The 18,817-nt window shown below is 42.5% G+C and overlaps 1 protein-coding gene across 6 annotated transcripts in view; it reads right to left on the bottom strand.

The window, feature by feature from the left end:
• The window catches only part of wdpcp (WD repeat containing planar cell polarity effector), a 222,074-nt gene that overhangs the window by 76,397 nt on the left and 126,860 nt on the right, over positions 1-18,817 (bottom strand). For all 6 annotated transcript variants that reach the window (XR_010000055.1, XM_062958993.1, XM_062958984.1 and 3 more), the window contains one exon: positions 15,320-15,383. Coding sequence is in view for 5 of the 6 variants with exons in the window: in XM_062958993.1 (XP_062815063.1) it covers positions 15,320-15,383 (64 nt within the window). In the remaining variant the exon portion in view is untranslated. The remainder of the gene's footprint in view (positions 1-15,319; positions 15,384-18,817) is intronic.

The following is an 18,817-nucleotide window of genomic DNA, read 5'->3' as shown; positions in this document are numbered from 1 at the left end:
AAAATTTGTGAAAAATGTTATTTCTATTCCAGACAGTACCAATTTTGATAAATAGCCACCATTTAAAAATGGTAGAAAGATCTGCCAAATTTCATAAAGCAAAAGGAAAAAATGCCAAAATGCTAAGCAAAGAGGAAGACTTAGTTTTCCAGATTAAAAATTATACTTCTCTGCATGTTGTTTGGTTTGGTAAAGGACTGGACAGTGTTGAAAAATAGGAGCTAGACTTAAAGGGACATGATCTGAGGCTTGGATAGCATGATTATTTATGGTATGACAAAGTGAAAGTAAATGATGATTTTAATAATCATTATGTGAGATACGCTATTTTAAGAATATAGAATACACACAAATTGAGGCTGTGCCACAAAACACGTTTATGAATTTCTACACAAGAAAACAATTCAAAGTCTATGAACATTCCATCACAAGAAGAATGGGTATGGAAATGGTTTGAATTGGTAAAACTGGAGAAGTTACAGATTTTAAGAAGAAAAATCACTTGGGACTTTTACAAAATATTGGGAATCTTTAATTATATTTTTTCAAGAAAAGTGAGAAATTGGTAAATGTGGAGTTTTAAGATTAATAGTTAGGAAGAGGAGGTAGAAATGTGATTCATTATGAATATAGAGTAAAATAGATTTAGAAAGACATTCACTATCAGTAGTAAAGTTTGGAAAATCAAGTTTGTAAATCTTTTCTTTCTTTTTTGTCTTTTATGCATTTTGTTTTTATATTTTTTAGTAGTTTGTAATAACAATAGGCAGAAGTGCATGTATTTTGTTGAGTTATATATATTTATGTTCATTTTATTATTTTATGTCATTTTTACTTAATACATTTGAAAAGTGTATTTGGACTGCAGCTATCAATCAGATTTTCAAATAATACAACAAACTATCTACTTCTGCTCTGCACTTTTCTTATTTTCTATGTCATTAACAATGACCGTCAGTTACCTCTTGCATTGTTTCTTATAGCTGCCCAAGAAAGAATCACAGAAGAGTATGGAACACTTGGTTATTAGAGAAACTCACATACTATATAAGTGTCTACGATGGATGCAAAAAAGGCATTTTATGAATACTCTTTATCAATTATGTCAACAATTAATTATGAAAAGATATGTGGCACCTTGGTTATTTTCTCTGATCTGACAAGGTCAGCAACTCTGCAGACTGATCACATGATTTAAGCATGAAGTAACTTACCTTTTGTTCCATTTTAATTGACATAACTGGAAAAAGTAACCCACTGTTTCTCAACCTGCATCCCATGCCTATGTTTATTTGTTTTCTATAATGTCTTTATTTCTTATTATAGAAATTTATCTAAATAAAAACCAATTTTAAGGTAGATGTGCTTCAAGGAAGCATGCAGATGAACACACATCCTACTAATTCCCCATTGACAGAATATATATATATATATATATATATATATATATATATATATAATTTCTGACCTTTACCTCTTACTGTCCTGAGATGGAATAATTGTCCTGTTTAAGCCACTCAAGAAGTGCTGTCAAGCAGTCTGACTTTGATTTTTTTTTCATCGAAGATCAATGAGAAATTTAGCTACATAATCTTAACATTTAGAGATACTCTCCAGCATGTTTAGAGGAGAAACTATACAACTGGATGAATCTTTACAAAGGTAAAACTGCACTCAAATTCCATTTGCTACAAGCCTTATAATTACGGTTTGAAGGAGCCGGAAACTCCCAGTCTGAAACCTGAGGAGGAACACAAAGGAAGAGTCCTCAATGGCTTTTTTAATACAGAGAAACAAACTCCAGGTACATAGAGGAACAGTCTCCAGGTACGGAGCACAGGTCAGAAAGAGATAGGAGGAGGAAGAGGCACACATAGAGGCAATAAAGACATTTATTTTTTAAAAAGAAAGGAAAAAAGTAAGAAAAGAGGACATAATGAAGAAAAAGAAAAAGTGTTGGATTTGGCAGCAGGAGCCTGAAGATGAGTGAGCCATCAGCAAAAGTAAAAGGACTGAGGTTGTACAGAGAAGGGAGATAATATAATAATAGCCTATTTTTTGTAGTAAGCTAAACACAGAGGTAAAGTCCTGTTCCTATATTTTGAAGGAGATGGTGCTTGTGCCAAATAAAGCTGTTTAAACAACTAGTCAACAGTCCTGAAACAACCACAAAGCACTTGAAATCTAGGCTCTTTGCTTTTTGGAGAATTAGAGTGAAGCCTTACAACTATGATTCTAGAACTAGCCTCACTTAATGAATGAGATCCACTACTGAATAAACACTACAGGATTTTGCTCTTGGTCTCAAATATCAAGAGCTTCTAAATGTAGAAAGAAGGAAGTTGTATAACAATAGGAAAGGGGAAAGCTGACTTTTTAGAAAGTATAAAGAGCAAGGGCATTTGTGTATAATAAATACAACATATATAATTACTTTCTCAGAAGTACAAGATTTTCAATATATTCTTTTGAAGTCTGCTTAGTTAGGAAGGTTTATCACAACACACACATCTTTCTAATTAGATAGAATAAGCTAGATGATTAGAGCTGTACATTCAAAAGCATTAAAAGGTTCATGCAATTTCTTTTTGTGTAATTAGAAAAGAATTTTCATAACCCATAAAAGACGAATGTAATTGTACAATTTAACATAGAATTTAAATATGAAGATCAGACTAGCAGGGCAAGTAGCTTAATAGGATAAATGATATTAGCTGCTAGTGTCAAAGCTTAATTTAAACAGAATGTCTTCATTATGCAAAAGAGTTGAGCATATGTGACTCTCAAAGGTTTTCCCCCTATTGTTTTTTTCTTCAAAACAATGAAATCAGCTGCAGATCTACAACAATTTGCTGGGAGACTCAGAATGCACAAATGCCTTTGTCTATTGGGCCTGACTGTCCTGTTGTGCTGCAGGAATGTAAAAGGAAAGAATCTTTCATGGAGCTGGCACATTGAAACTCTTAATAAACAGTTTAACTTGCTCCTGCTGCAAATTGTATTGGAAGAGAGCTGAAATTTACACTTCTTATTTTGGCATTTAGCTTCTTAAGTGTTCTGGCAAAAAAGTATAAAATATGAAATGTGATTAAATTTTATATTGGTTTCATAAATATATCTCCTATGCCAGAACAAAATTAAATAACAAATCTTACAAAGAAAGGGCTACTTTTTGAACTCCTATTATCTCCCACATCCTTCATTCAAAGCTTGGGGCCTTGGACATTGGCTTTGGTTCTTCTTCTATCCTTTAGGTGCCTGCCACTTAAAACCAGGTTGGTACAAAATAAAACCATCTCCACACATGATTTGTTGATCAATGAAGGAGGCAATGTGGCATGTACTAACATGATTTGAGTAGTAGCTGACTTTGATGGGATCAGCAGGGCAGCACCAGCCAAGACCACAGCGCTGATGGATCAGGGAACTCATCGTGGTTCAAACAGATCCATCTCTTTCTACAGAAGACTCCACTCTGGCACAAGATATGAAGGTTGTGACCTAACAGAGCCAGAGTCAGATTTTGCTGGTTTACCATCTCTCCCTGACAAAGCTACTGGATATGGTATTCAAGAACCCAGGAAGAACTTCTGGGGGATTTTGGTGTCTATCTGAAAATAAAGATTATGTAGTCAGCCAAATGGCTGCATACTTCAAAAGGCTTAGTAAGTACTTGCTAAATCTCAACACATACATAACATAACATAACATAACATCTCAACACATACATAACAGTAATAGCAAATGAAGTCTTGGGCCTAAACCTAATTACAATGCCACAAAAGATTATTAAGAACCTTGAAAACTGGAATCATAGTCTCACCTTAATCTTAGAACTCAGGGAACAAGGAAGATGGAGAAATCATTACATTATTAATGATTTGCAGGCATAACCTTGCCAGGCAGAACATTAGAACAAGATCTCAAAACATTGAGCAAAACTTTAAAATTGAGATCAAGTCAGAAGCAATCAGTAATCGCTGCTTGTAAGAATAAATCATTATCAAAAATCTGTTTATCAAGATGACACATTCCACAGGTTCAAGACATCATGCCTGAGGGATGGAATCATAGAGTTGGAAGAGACCACAAGGGCTATCGAGTCCAATACCCTGCTGTGCAGGAAAATACAATCAAAGCACGCCCAACAGATAGCCATCCAGCCTTTCCTTAAAAACTTTCCAAGGAAGGAGACTCCACCATACTGCAAGGTTGCATATTCCATTGCCAAACAGCTCTTATTGTCAGAAAGTTCTTCTTAATATTGAGATGGAATCTTTTTCTTCTTCTGTAATTTAAATCCATTGCTCCTTGTCCTGGTCTTTAGAGCAAATGAAAACAAGTTTGCTCCCTCCTCAATGTAACATCCTTTCAAATACTTAAACATGGCTAACATGAATCTCAGCCTTCTTTTCTTCAAGCTAAACATACCCTGCTCCCTAAGCTGTTCCTTGTAGGGCTTGGCTTCCAAACCTTTGATCATTTGGATTGACCTTCTCTGGACATGTTCTAGTTTGGCAATATCCTTTTTGAATAGTAGTGCCCAGACACCATGATCCAGGTGAGATCTGACCAAAGCAGGACAGAGTGAGACCATGACGTTCCATGATCTAGACACTATATTCCTATCGATGAAGACCAGAATCACATTGTATTTTTGAGCTGCTGCATCACACTTTTGACTCATGTTCAAGCTTGTGGTCTATTAAGACTCCTAGATCCCTTTCACATGTACTGTTTTCAAGCCAGGTATCAGCTGTCCTATAGCCTTGTTAACTTCTCCATTACATCTGGGAATTTGTTTTATGTTGTTCTTTTCTAAATAATGATAATAATGTTGCATTGGCTGCCAATATGTTACAGAGCCAGGTCATGTCAGTAATGCATAAAGGTCTTAAGAACTTGGGACCAGACTACCTGAGAAGATGCTTCTGCTGTATCACTGCTTGTTCACTGAGATTTATAGACCAAGGGCCCCTATTGGCATAGGTTCATCTGGCTGTTACAGGGAGAAAGGCATTTCTATCATGGCACATTGCCTTTGGAATTCCTTCTCATGTAGTACAACAGGAGCCAACACTGATCGTGTTTTGGCAGCTGTTAATGTATCTGACTATGCATTAATGTTTTCAACATTTAATTTACGAAGACCTTTTATCTTTACTATTGACTTTGTTATTTTAATGGATTTAATGGATACATCACCTTGGAATTCTGACAATTGGAGATATTAGCATTTCAAATAAATAAATAATACATAAAAAGCACGGAAAGCAATATTTTCAATATTTGACCCTCAGGATTTGAATGCTTTCCAGTCACCTTTAATTGGCTAGAAACTTTTAAAAATCCCTATTTTATGCCAAGCTGAGTGCTAGACTCCTCTCTTTAACAGTTGTCAATAAATCGGGATCCTTTCCAAAACCTAAGAGCTTTTTCTTTTTTAGGTTTCAACCCATCCTCCTTTGCCACTGGATGCATTTCGCCTTCATACTTAGGGATTATAGCTTTTCGCTTGTAAGACATATTAATTGTGTCACTTTGAAAAATCTGACTGTAAGAGATGAACCCTCCAAAAATGACCCTATTATCTTCTTCAGGCTTGAGGCTAGTTGATTCAATAGCCTGTCAAGTAGGCTCATGAAAATACTTCGCAAAACTATTTAGCACTTTAAAGAAGCTGTGTTTTATTTATCTGAAGTATCCATACCTAGTTTTTTCTATTTAACAGAAGCCACAGATGTGTCTTAATAGCAAATAAAATCAACAAACGAAACTAATTCATGTACCTGTGTTGATTAATCAGATAAAACATACAACATTATCAATCCAGAGCAGAAATTGGGGTAAAACAGAATTACTAAGAGAAATAACCTTTTGGATATCCCTTTTAACATCAGGTTTGGGGATCCCAAACACCAATAAAATCAAGCAAGCCAGAAACATCTCTAGATCAAGCTACACTTTGAAGAACATTGCGATTCACAAAACCAAACACTATATTTCAACCAGCAACAGACAAGCAACAGATAAAGGAATATTCATATGGGAAATAAGGACCCTTGAGAAAAGTTCTAGAACTATTTCAGTCACTGTACTAAGTTCAAAATAATTACTCTTATGTTGAACTAATAAAGTGTGACAAAGCTAGCTCTAAACAATATGTCTGTGTTAATAACAATGGCAATTCCACTCTGTTTCTCCCCTCCCACCAAAAGTTGCCTGCCAGATATATAGCACTTTAGTGTCATCTATTTGGATGACATAAATACTTTGTGCCAAAAGTCAAACATGGAGCATCAGTTTCCTAGAAGTCGTTTTTACTTACGCTCATGAAAACATGAACCCATACAAAGTGATACCTGCTAAATACAATCGGGAAAAGCTTTTCAGTGGCTGATTGTATCAAATTCCACTGAAAAATTCACAAGGACGGGCTTATTATCACCTCCATCTGTCTCCCATACCAAGCTCTCCACTAAGACAGTCAGGGCACACTCAATTCCCAACTCATGTCAAAATCCAGACCTTGAGACTGCAATAGAACTTCAAGAGCACTATCATCAAAGAAAAAACTAAGAGTCTTTAAAAGGAAGCCATGAATGTTAATCTGATATCAAATCACGAACTACATTAGTTGTCTAGATATATTTATAAAATCAAGTGTTGGGATCTATTTTAGTAAATCTATCCAAGTGTGATGAATCTTTTTTGGAAAGCTGTATGTCTTTGCTGGAATATGAATGTTTATATATGACTTCAAGTTACTTGTTGATTTGTGGTAACCCCATTTTCTTAGGCAATGAATATGGACAGGTTGCTTACCTGTAACCATGTTTCTTCGAGTGTACTCTGTGAATTCACACTAATGGAGAAGCTGCGCCTGCGCAGGTTCCGACGGAAACTCTTCCAAGCTGAAGTTCAAATTTTGGCGGTAACCACGCCCCCTTCCCAAGGGGCATATAAGGCAGCCCCAGGCGCCCGCTCTCCAGTTCCTACGCCGCCAAGGCAACGAGAAAGGGAGAGGTTTGCCAGAGGGCAAGGAAGGGCGGGTTTGTGTGAATTCACAGAGTACACTCGAAGAAACATGGTTACAGGTAAGCAACCTGTCCTTTTTCTTCGTGTACTCTGTGAATGCACACTAATGGAGACTGACACGCTAAGGTCCCGGATGGTGGGACAAGGCAAACTCGACAAGCAGTGAATGTCCAAACATAAGTTTATTAGGACACATGAGAAAACAGCCCCAAAGACCAGTGCATTAGGACACAGTGAGATAATAGTCTCGAGAGACAGGTGTAAAAGTTGTCCGAAAAGGACCAGTGCAATGCCAACATGAGCATAGTAGAAGAAAAAAACATAACATATAGAAAAATACTTAATAAACATAATAGAAACACGCAATTGCGTATAGTGCATATAAACGCTCTCCCAGGCGGAGAGGGGAAAACATCATACCCTTTGACATACCCGCCAGGATCAATAAGGTGTTACAAAGCAACAGAGCAACTGCTCAACACAATCAGGGAAAAACATATCCCCAGAGGTAGGTATGGGGAGAAAAACTGGCCCATAACTTGAAGGAGAGGTATAGAGAGTCACCTGCGGGTGAGTATAGGGAGAAGAAGGACGTTTGAGAGTCAGGATAGGCAAGATGAGAGTACTGATCTTGCGAAGGCCGAGTCTTTTAGGGCTTTATTGTCTAGCCTGTAGTGAGAGACAAATGTAAGAGGGTTCGACCAGATTGCCGCTTTACATATGGAGTCAAGCGGAATACCTCTAAGGAAGGCGGTCGAAGCCGAGAGGCCCCTAGTTGATCTCGGACGGATGGATGGAGGAGGAGGGCGCTTGGCTAGTTCGTAGGCCAACTCAATGGCCTGAGTAATCCAATGGGACAACCTTTGGGAAGAGATGGGGTTACCCAACTTGTCCGGGGCATAGGCGACAAAGAGTCTCTGAGTCTTACGGATGTCCTTGGTACGGTCCCTGTAGAAGAGGAGTGCCCTGCGAACGTCGAGAAGGTGCAGTTTTTGCTCGAGAGGAGAGGAGGGGTTAGAGAAGAAAGCTGGTAGGACAATGTCCTGATTGAGGTGGAAAGCTGACACCACCTTAGGGAGAAAGGTAATGTCCGGACGGAGAACAGCGCGGTCGTGGTGGAAACGTAGGTAAGGCTCATCGACCTTGAGAGCAGCAAGCTCAGATGGCCGTCGTGCCGACGTGATTGCCACTAGAAAGGCCAGCTTCCACGAAAGCAATCGGAGATCGGTCGAGGCAAGCGGTTCGAAGGGAGCAGAAGTGAGTTGAGAAAGTACAAGTTCGAGGTTCCAGCCCGGCGTAGGTGGTAGCGACGGTGGGCAGATGTTGTTGTAGCCTCGGAGAAATGTTTTGATCAAGTGGTGAGAGAAGAGAGATGGCTGACCATGGCGTTGAAAAGACCAGGAAAGAGCTGCGAGATAAGCCTTAATAGAAGCGAGAGAGAGTTTCTTCTCGACGAGGGTCATGAGGAAGTCGAGGACCACCGATACCGAGGTTGGAAAGGTGTCGACATTACGGGATCGAAGGAAGGCGTGAAAGCGAGAGAGTTTGTAGGTATAAGCCTTGGTAGTAGACGGCTTATGTGCTGCCCGAAGAACATCTTGCAGATTCTGCGGAAGGGAGGCTAGGTAAGAATCCTCCATGCAGTGAGATGAAGGGAAGGAAGGTCCGGGTGAAGAATTTGGCCGTCCTCTCTCTCGAGAGAAGGTGCGGCGAGGGAGGTAGAGGGCGAAACGTTCCTCTGGAGAGACGAAGAAGGGCTGGATACCACGGTTGGCGGGGCCAGGCCGGAGCTATGAGAATCGCTATGACCGAGATCGAGAGGAGTCTTTTGAGAACTTTCGGTATGAGGGGAATCGGTGGAAAAAGATAAAGCATCTCCGCTGACCAGTCCAGCAGAAAGGCGTCCCCTAGGCAGCCGGGGAAGGAGTTCGGGGGAAGTCTCGCTCCGTAGCGGGGTAGCTGAGCGTTCTGGGGAGACGCGAAGAGATCCAGAGTAGGCCGTCCCCAGTGTAGGAACAGATTGTCGAGGATCTCGGGATCGAGCTTCCACTCGTGAGAGGAAGATGTCATCCTGCTGAGGGCATCCGCCAAGTCGTTTTGGGCACCCGGAAGGTGAATCGCGGAGACCTGTACGTCGTGGGCTATGCACCAAAACCAGAGACGGGAGGAGAGGTGCATCAACTTCCTCGAGCCCGTACCGCCCTGTTTGTTGATGTAGAATACTGCTACCAGATTGTCCGATTGAATGAGGATGGACTTGTGACAGATGAGGCGGGAGAAAGCTTTCAGGGCTTTGAGAATGGCGAGAAGCTCGAGGAAGTTTATGTGGTTGGCCCTCTCGGATGGGGACCAAAGATCTTGGACCGTTAGACCGCTCATGTGGGCTCCCCAAGCGTAGGTGGAGGAGTCCGTGGTTATGGTTAGCGAAGGCAGGGTTGGATGAAATGGAAGGCCCTTGCACATGTTCCGGTGAGACGTCCACCATGAAAGGGACTGGCGGACGATCGACGGTACCGACAAGTACTTGGAGTTGTGGTGGTAGAACGGCTTGAAAGTGTCTATAAACCACCTTTGTAGGACCCGAACATGCAGCCTGGCAAAGGGGGTCGTGAGAACCATGGAGGCCATGTGGCCTAGAAGGACTTGAATGGCACGGGCTCTGACCCTCCGGGCGGATCGACATAGGGCGATCTGGTGGCGGAGAGCTAGGAATCTGTCGAGCGGTAGTGAAACAGTCTCTGTGACGGAGTCGAAGAGGGCTCCGATGAACCGGATTTGGGTCGACGGGGAGAGATTTGACTTCTCGGTGTTGAGTTGGAGGCCGAGAGATTTCAGAAGACGCAGCGTGAAGGAGACGTGGCTTTCGAGAAGAACAGGGTCGGGCCCGACCAGAAGCCAGTCGTCCAGATAAGGAAAGACCGTGATGCCGTGTAGTCTGAGGTGGGCCGCTACGGCGGCGACGACCTTGGTAAAGACCCTTGGAGCCGTGACAAGACCGAAGGGTAAAACGGTAAATTGGTAGGTTTGGTCGAGAACTTTGAAACAGAGGAACCGTCTGTGAGCCTCCCGTATCGCTACGTGGAAGTAGGCGTCTCGTAAGTCTATGGAGGCAAAGTAGTCTCCCCGCTGCAGCATCGGGAGGATAGAGGCAATAGAGACCATCCTGAATTTGGAAGGGCGAATGAATATATTGAGGGCCCTTAGGTCCAGAATGGGGCGTAGCCCGCCCCCCCTTTTCGGGACTGTAAAGTATCTGGAGAAGAAACTGGAGAAGAGGATCCAGTTCGGGAGGGGAGGGACGGATGGCCCCTTTGGCCAGTAAGGCATCGATTTCGGCCAGTATCTCTGGAGAAGGAGTTGAAGAGAGAATGCGACCTGTAGGTGGGAGCTCTGTGAACTCTAAGGCGTAGCTGTCTTGGACAATGCGAAGAACCCATGCATCTGAAGTAATGGATTCCCACCGACTGTAAAAGGGGGCCAGGCGGTCGGCGAAGGCACAGGAGGGTCGAGGTAGCGTGGGCTCTACATCGGTAGCGGACGAGGAGCTTTGGTAGGGGATGGCGTCAGGCACGCCGGTTAGCCTGCGGAGGAGCGGGGGTGGTTCGACCGCGTTGCTTTTGCGGATGGGGTCCCCGACGAGGTTGGTGATGGCTTTGATTGTTCGAGCCCGAGGGCCGCTTGAAAGAATGGTGCCGGAAAGATTGTGGCGGGAAGCGGCGGAAGCGGTGAGGGAACCAGCGGGTGCGCTGTGGTTGCGGTTGGTCGCCACATTTAGACGCAAGAATTTTAAAGTCATGATTAGACTTGAGCTTGTCATCGGTACCGGAGTTAAATAGTCCGAGTGCATCAAAGGGAAGGTCCTCAATGACCTGTCTGGAAGATGAGGAGAGACCTGAAGACCTCAGCCAGGCGTGACGACGGATGGATATCGCGTGAGCAATCATCTTGCCCGCTGTATCGCCTGTATGCTTCGCCATCTGTATTTGATGGTGGGCAAGCGAGTCAGCTTCCTGTTGGAGGGTAGTAAGGACGGAGCGGTCTTCGTCCGACAGCTTAGTGAAGAAGGGCTGTGCCTTCTCCCAGATAATTTGCTGGTAGGCGCCCATGCAGGCTGCATAGTTTGCCATCCGGCAAAGCAAAAGGGCTCCAGAGTAAAGTTTTCGACCCACAGCGTCGAAGCGCTTCCCTTCTCTGTCGGCCGGAGTGTTCGACTGATGACCTGAGGATTGAGAGGCCTTGACGACCAGGGAGTTGCGGTCGGGGTGGTGTTTCAGCCACTCCAAGGTATCATCGTCGGTACGGTACCAAGTCTCGATCCTCTTCGAGGTTGGAGGAATGGAGGAAGGGGTTTTCCAGGAGGCCTGGATAACATCCAAGAGATAAGGCAGGAAAGGGAGTAGCGTGGCCGGCGGAGCTTGGGCCTGCACCCTTTTGAAAACTGGATCAGATACTGCTTTGGAAGTCTGTTTGATCTCCAAACCCAGGGCGTCGGCCATTCTGACCATTTGATCAGAGAAAGCACGAATATTGTCAGTAGGAGAAGGCGGGTCTGCCTCATACGCATCGTGAGGAGGAGAGAGGTCGAGACCGAGAGAGACTACCGAAGCAGAGAGAACAGAGTCTGGGCGGTCAATGTCAGCATCTTCCTCCTCAGGCCCTTGGGGGGACTGAGGGGGAGAAGAAAGCACAGTCTCGGGGGGAGGCATGGCCTCGCGAGAAGAGAGTGCCGGGAGCCGAGGATCTTTAGAGGCTGAGGCCTGGGCCGCCCGAGCCAGGCGAGCCGTTTGTCTACCACGCTCCGGTGTCGAGGTGGGAGGGAAGAGCTGTTGGCGCGAAGAGTGAGGCGGCGCAGGCGGCTCCGGTACCGGCACCCTGACCACCGTTTGGGTAGAGTGGTGGGGTGAGTCTTGCAGCTCCCCGTCGGATAGGGGGTGCAACGGAGATTGAGAAACATCTCTAGGCCTCTGGGCTGGCACAATAGGAGAAGACCTTCTCGAGGAGGTTGCCGAGGAGGACAGCGGGTCTCTCCTTGAGGAGGCCGAGGAGGAGGAGCGCTGAGTCAGCCGTTTTTTTGTCGGCGGTTGCTTGGATGCAACCCTCAAGGACTTGCCAGGTGTGGGAGGAACCACAGCTGAGTCAGATTGCGCTCGACGAGACTCCTCGTGAGCCCTCTTAAAGGCTATCTTAATAGCAGAGGAGGAAGGCGGGGAGCCGATACGAGAGCGGATCGAGGTCACTGAAGCCAGAGAGCTCGACGTCGAGGAAGGCCCCACCTTCCCGGAGCGGGTCGATACAGTAGCCGTCGTCACGGTACACGGCGGTTTGGCTGGTTTAGCAGCCCTGGAAGTCCTGGACGCCCTGGACGAGACCGAGGAGGCTTTAGTTGTCAGAGGCTTGGCTGGTGGCGCCGACATTGCTCTCAGAGCTGAAGACGACGACGCACCCGACGTTGACGGAGTCGGTTCTGGCGCGAGAGATCTTTCGTAGAGCGCCGCTCTAAGACTAGCGGCTCTGTTCTTTCTGGCCTGAGCTGTGAGAGCTAGGCAGAAACGGCAGGTACCGACCACATGAGCCTCGCCAAGACAGAAGAGGCACTTGGCGTGGCCGTCCGAATCAGGAATTTTAGCAGCACACTGCGTGCAGCGCTTGAAACGAGTAGTAGACATGCGAAGAGTCCGAAGTGAACCTTGCGGCGGAAAAAAAGGAACTGGAGAGCGGGCGCCTGGGGCTGCCTTATATGCCCCTTGGGAAGGGGGGCGTGGTTACCGCCAAAATTTGAACTTCAGCTTGGAAGAGTTTCCGTCGGAACCTGCGCAGGCGCAGCTTCTCCATTAGTGTGCATTCACAGAGTACACGAAGAAAAATCAGAGGTAATTTGTTATTGTCTTTCTCTAAAACATAGCCTATAGAACATGGCATTCCTTGGCAGACCCCCAACTGCGTACTAACTACAGAACTGCAGAAATTGTAATAAAATAAAATCATTCTTAGTTGAAGCTCATGATGGTAGGACTGCTCAAGAATTAGTCCAATGACTCCTTCTGTCATCTGGGAAACATAAGATCATTTTTTAGTAAAAAATTCCACTACTGCAATTGAGGTAGAGCTATAGAGTCATACTATTAAGAGTTCATTTAGAACTTCTGAGGCTGTCTGGAGTCGAGGACCCAACTATAATTTCTCCCAGTGTGCCTGAGACTGATACTACATAGATAAATAAATAAATAAACAAATAAATAAATACCATGTTTCTATATGGCATATAAGGGGCCCCTGGTGGCACAGTGTGTTAAAGCGCTGAGCTGCTGAACTTGCGGAACAAAAGGTGACAGGTTCAAATCCCGGGAGCGAAATGAGCGCCCGCTGTTAGCCCCATCTCCTGCCAACCTAGCAGTTTGAAAACATGCAAATGTGGGTAGATCAATAGGTACCACTCCGGCAGGAAGGTAACGGCACTGCATGCAGTCATGCCGGCCACATGATCTTGGAGGTGTCTACGGACAATGCTGGCTCTTCGGCTTAGAAATGGAGATGTGCACCAACCCCCAGAGTCAGTCATGACTGGACTTAACGTCAGGGGAAAACCTTTACCTACCTTTACCTATATGGCATATATATGATATAATTGGGCTATAACTGTTTCTTTCTTTTTTTGAAAACTTGTGAGGCACTACCATCAGTCTAGGGGTCACCACTCTGAGTAATGCTGCTGTAAATCATTATTATTATTTTAATATATAGCCCACTTTTTCTCTCTACAAGGAGACTCATAGTGGCTTACATTAAAAGCATTGCAGTGCAATTTAAAACCTACAAATATATAAACATTAAAACAGAATTAAATATTATGGGTATTAAAAATTCGGTTAAAATAACATCATGTTTATCATGCCAACAACTTATCATGTGACAATATGATGTTGCGAAAGGCTATTGTAAATAATCCCTTCTTATGGCTTGTATCTAGAGCCTGCTGATAGAAAGTAATAAAAGTATCTCTTGATACCCTGTTTCCCCTAAAATAAGACATCCCCAGAAAGTAAGACCTAGTAGAAGTTTTGCTGAATTGCTAAATATAAGGCCTCCCCTGAAAGTAAGACCTAGCAAAGTTTTTGTTTGGAAGCATGCCCAATGAACAGAACACCAGAGCATGCAGGATCGGTAAATGTACTTATCATAGAGTGTTGTACATGGAAATATTAGTAGTAACAAGAAATTCTTGATATGATTCACAGTTTGTCTGGTTATGCTGGTTTGTGATGACAACTACTGTACAGTATATAGTAAATGTTCTTTTTTTTTTTTTGTTCAACAATAAATGTGAATTCTTCTTCATGGAAAAATAAGAACACCCCCTAAAAAATAAGACATAGAGCAGGGGTCCTCAAACTTTTAAAGCAGAGGGCCGGTCCACAATCCTTCAGACTGTTGAGGGGCCGAATTATCATTTGAAAAAAAAAACAGAACAAATTCCTATGCACACTGCACATATCTTATTTGTAGTGGAAAACAACAACAACAACAATGAAAGACCAATACAATATTTAAAAATGAAAATAATTTTAACCAACCCAAACCTATCAGGATTTCAATAGGAAGTGTAAGCCTGCTTCTGGCCAATGATTTAGTCAGGTTAATTAGGATTGTTGTTGTTGTTGTTGTTGTTGTTGTGTGTCTTCAAGTCATTTCAGACTTTGGGCGAGCCTAAGTCCAAAATTATTTATTTATTCATTTACTACATTTATATCCCACCCTTCTCACCCCAAAGGGAACTCAGAGCAGCTGTATGTACATACAATATATTATATAATTAGCATAGCACAATATTAGCATTATATATTACTATATTGAACTATACCACTATACTGTAATATTATATGTAATATATAACATATAATTAATATTATTATATGGTATTATTATTAGTATTATATTGTATAAAATGATAATATTATTATCAATATCATATGTATATACAATATACTATATTATTAAAACTGATATAAAATATTATATTATAAATAAGGCCGGGGGCTAGGTAAATGACCTTGGAGGGCCGCATCCGGCCCCCGGGCCTTAGTTTGGGGACCCCTGACATAGAGCATCTTTGGGAGCAAAAATTAATATAAGACACTGTCTTATTTTTGGGGAAACACGGTAGTAACATGATCAAAGTACCAAGTGAGGCAACTCAAAAAATCAAATGGGAGTGCAAAGTACTCATCTCATCCTATGGCAGCATAACAATAATAAGAATGAAAATCCTTCAGAAATAACTCACCATAAATAAGTCATGGGCACCTATATCAACAGCAAGTAGAAATGCTTTTTCAAATCTTTGATGCCTGCAAAAAGAAACAAAAAGGATCAATTGAACTCTTTGGCGTAATGATGCTATCCTGATATTATACCTAAAGAGAGGCAACTTTTGGGTTGAGGAGATGTGGTAGACAGAGCCGGCCCTAGGTATTTTTCAAGTGTAGGCGAACAGAATTTTGGCGCCCCCCCAAACCAATCACTGAAAAATAAAAGCGTTGGATAAGCGAAAATGTTGGATAATAAGGAAGTATAAAAGAAAAGCCTATAAAACATCAAATTACATTATGATTTTAAAAATTAAGCACCAAAACATCATGTTTTACAACAAATCAATAGAAAAAGCAGTTCAATACATGGTAATGTTATGTAGGAATTACTATATTTGCAAATTTAGCACTAAACATTGAACAGGGATATAGGGCAGTGTGGACTTAGATAACCCAGATAGCCCTCAGTATTAAAAAAAAAACCTCTAAAATCAGGACAATAAATAAAGAACAACACTCTGAAAACAGAAGAAATCCAGACAGTAAACAATCAGGGACAGCTAACTCCTCCCAAAAAAAGATTCTCCCAGGCAAGAAGAAGCCAGGTCTTGAAGCCACAGGGCCATTAAATGCTAATCAAGGTGATTAATTACAACATTCACACCTGCTTCAAAGAAAAGTTCTTTCTCCCACCCTGGACCTTCTACAGATATATAAACCCCACATACCTAGCTTCCAAGTTCCTACAGACCTCACAATCTCTGAAGGCCCCAAAGGTGGGCTTGCGTGGTGCGAAGGTGGGTCTGCGCCAGCCGGAAGGCCCAGCGCAGCCGCTGGAAGGCCCGAAAGAGAAGGAAGGAGGTGGAGAGTGGTGCCCTCCTCCCAGGACGATGGTGCCCCCGGGACGATGGCGCCACAGGCAAATGCCTATTTCGCCTTATGGTTGGACCGCCTCTGGTGGTAGACGAAGGCAACTTGGGTACATTCCCTGTAAGTTTTCCCTCCATCATATAGAAGCCATACTGTCCCACTAGACAAAGAGGGTCTGGATTTGACAATTCTTCCTCCTTCCAAAGCTCCAGAAAAGGCTTCCTGCTATGCAGCAGAATGGAGAGGATGCAATGGTCGCATTGATGCCCCTTTCCTCCAGAAAAGAAGGGAGATAAAGATGTACCTGTCCACAAAGTTCATGCCACAGCAGAAGCCAGCAATGCTATTGAGCTACTCTCTGTAACACATTTACATGCTGCATACTATTATCAAACTTTCACGTTAAATACAAGAGTTACAGTTCTTCCATTTGTGGCTCACAGCTAAAAGAATATTGCATAATTACTTTAAAGAAATAACTGTTAAATTTAGCATGAGAGAAATTGTAAATAAGCAACTGTTTCCTATTGCTTTATCTAAAATAAGACATTATTGTTGTGCTATGGAAGGCTTCAGAACTTGAATAAAATAACACTACTCAGGTATGTATATTTTTCAGTGGGAAGGATGCCATTTGTGTGGCATCTATTTCACCATGGAAGATAAATATAAAGAGTTTCCTTCATAATTGAACAGGGTTTTAAAAGATATGTATTAAAACAGCTATACTCTAGAATCAGGTGGCACTCTCCTATTTCAATTAATTCTTATTATATTTTCATAACAATAACAAATAACATAATAAAAGACACCAAAATGAGAAAAAATTAAAATAATTCCATACAGAAAACCCCTGTGATATTCCTATCTCTTCTCCTCAACTAAAACGAATAGTAAACTCTACTTTCACATTAAAAAAAATCTAAATCTAATCTAAATCTATCTAATCTAATCTAATCTAAATCTAAATCTAAATCCATAATAAAAGTGAAAACCCATATGTGTGTATGTGGCACATGTGTCCGCTCACACAGACAGCCTCCGGCCTCCACAAACAGGCTACACTTCCCACTGCTCAGAAGCCAGCAAGTCACTACTTTGCACTGACATTGAGGTTACAGCGAGCACCATGTACATGTAGCCCAACCCCTGCCAATGTCCTCCCCAAACACTACAAACCACCACTCAAGGAATGCTTTCATCTAGGGACAATTTCATCCTACATTTTTCTATTTCTTCCACCACAGGCAGGCATTCCAGGGTTCTCCATTGCTATGGAATTTGCATGACCCCGCCTACTGCCCTTCCCTTTCAAATCTGTCTGCAAAACAAACAACAGAATTGAGCTGCAACTAAACTTACTGGAGGAGTTTGGGAGATTGAAGTTGTAGTTTAGCCTGCATCAAGTCAGACCATTGTGACTCCTACTGGGGAATTTATAGGAGTTATAGTTCACCTACACCCAGAATGCTATAAAACCACATTTCCCATCCATACCTGATATGCCCAGATTTGACTACTGGTGAGTTTGGAGAGGAATTGCCCTGGAAATTTGGGAGTAGTAGGTACTGGGATTCATAGGTCACCTGCAATAAATAAGTACTTCGAACCCCACCAATGATGGACCAGGACCAAACTTGCCACACAGAGCCCCCATAACCAATACAACCTATTGAACAAGTTGGGGGGAAAGAAAGTTATAGTTCACCTGCATCCAGAGAAACAGTGACCCCCACCGACAATGGACCACGACCACACTTCACACACAGAACCCTCATGACCAACTGAACATACTGCAGGTGTTAGTGGGAAGCCAGGCAATGACCACCCAACGACATATCTGGACCACACTTGGTACACAGATCCCAAATGGCCAACTTTTCATACTGGCAGGGTTTCGGGAGGATTGAGCCACGCTTCTAGAAATTGTAGTTCACCCACTTCAAACATAATACATAACATTGAAAGACAAATAACCCCATTCTCAAATGACCCGGGCACCGCCGGGTCCCCAAGCTAGTATAAAATAAAAAACATTAAAATACAACTGACGCCTTTCCTACTCAAGCAAAAGCAACTATCAAACTATTACATACACTTCTCATCCTAATTAATTGCATTACAGCTTCTGCTAAAAGTAACCCAGTACTGTATGTTTAAAATTAATTCATAACCATGAGTAATATTCATATCAACAATTTATCCATTTTAATGAACCATTGGCTCAATATCAAACAATCTTAGGATCTTTAGCTTAGTGAAGCACTATAACTCTTTGGCAGAGAAGGTTAAAGACCTTTTACAACTACAACTCTCGTAATTCAACAGCACCAAGTGACGACAATTAAAGTGATATCAAACTGCAGTAATTTTTACAGTGTAGATGCACCCTTAGACAGCAAACCATTTTCTTTCTTCAAACTCAGGCCCCATCTACATTGACCCTTTAATATAATTCAAAGTTAGTTTCAAACTGTGCCGGTCAAACAACAAACACAACAAAAGCACATGAAAGAAGGTCATGAATGAGCATCATTGCTTTGTGCTTTATGTAATCACCATCTGGCCTCAAACTGATTCCAGGATTTCCTATGTAATTTATC

The sequence above is a fragment of the Anolis carolinensis genome, chromosome 1 (assembly GCF_035594765.1).
Source record: "Anolis carolinensis isolate JA03-04 chromosome 1, rAnoCar3.1.pri, whole genome shotgun sequence".
NCBI classification, from domain to species: domain Eukaryota; kingdom Metazoa; phylum Chordata; class Lepidosauria; order Squamata; family Dactyloidae; genus Anolis; species Anolis carolinensis.
This window is presented reverse-complemented; position numbering and strand designations above follow the sequence as displayed.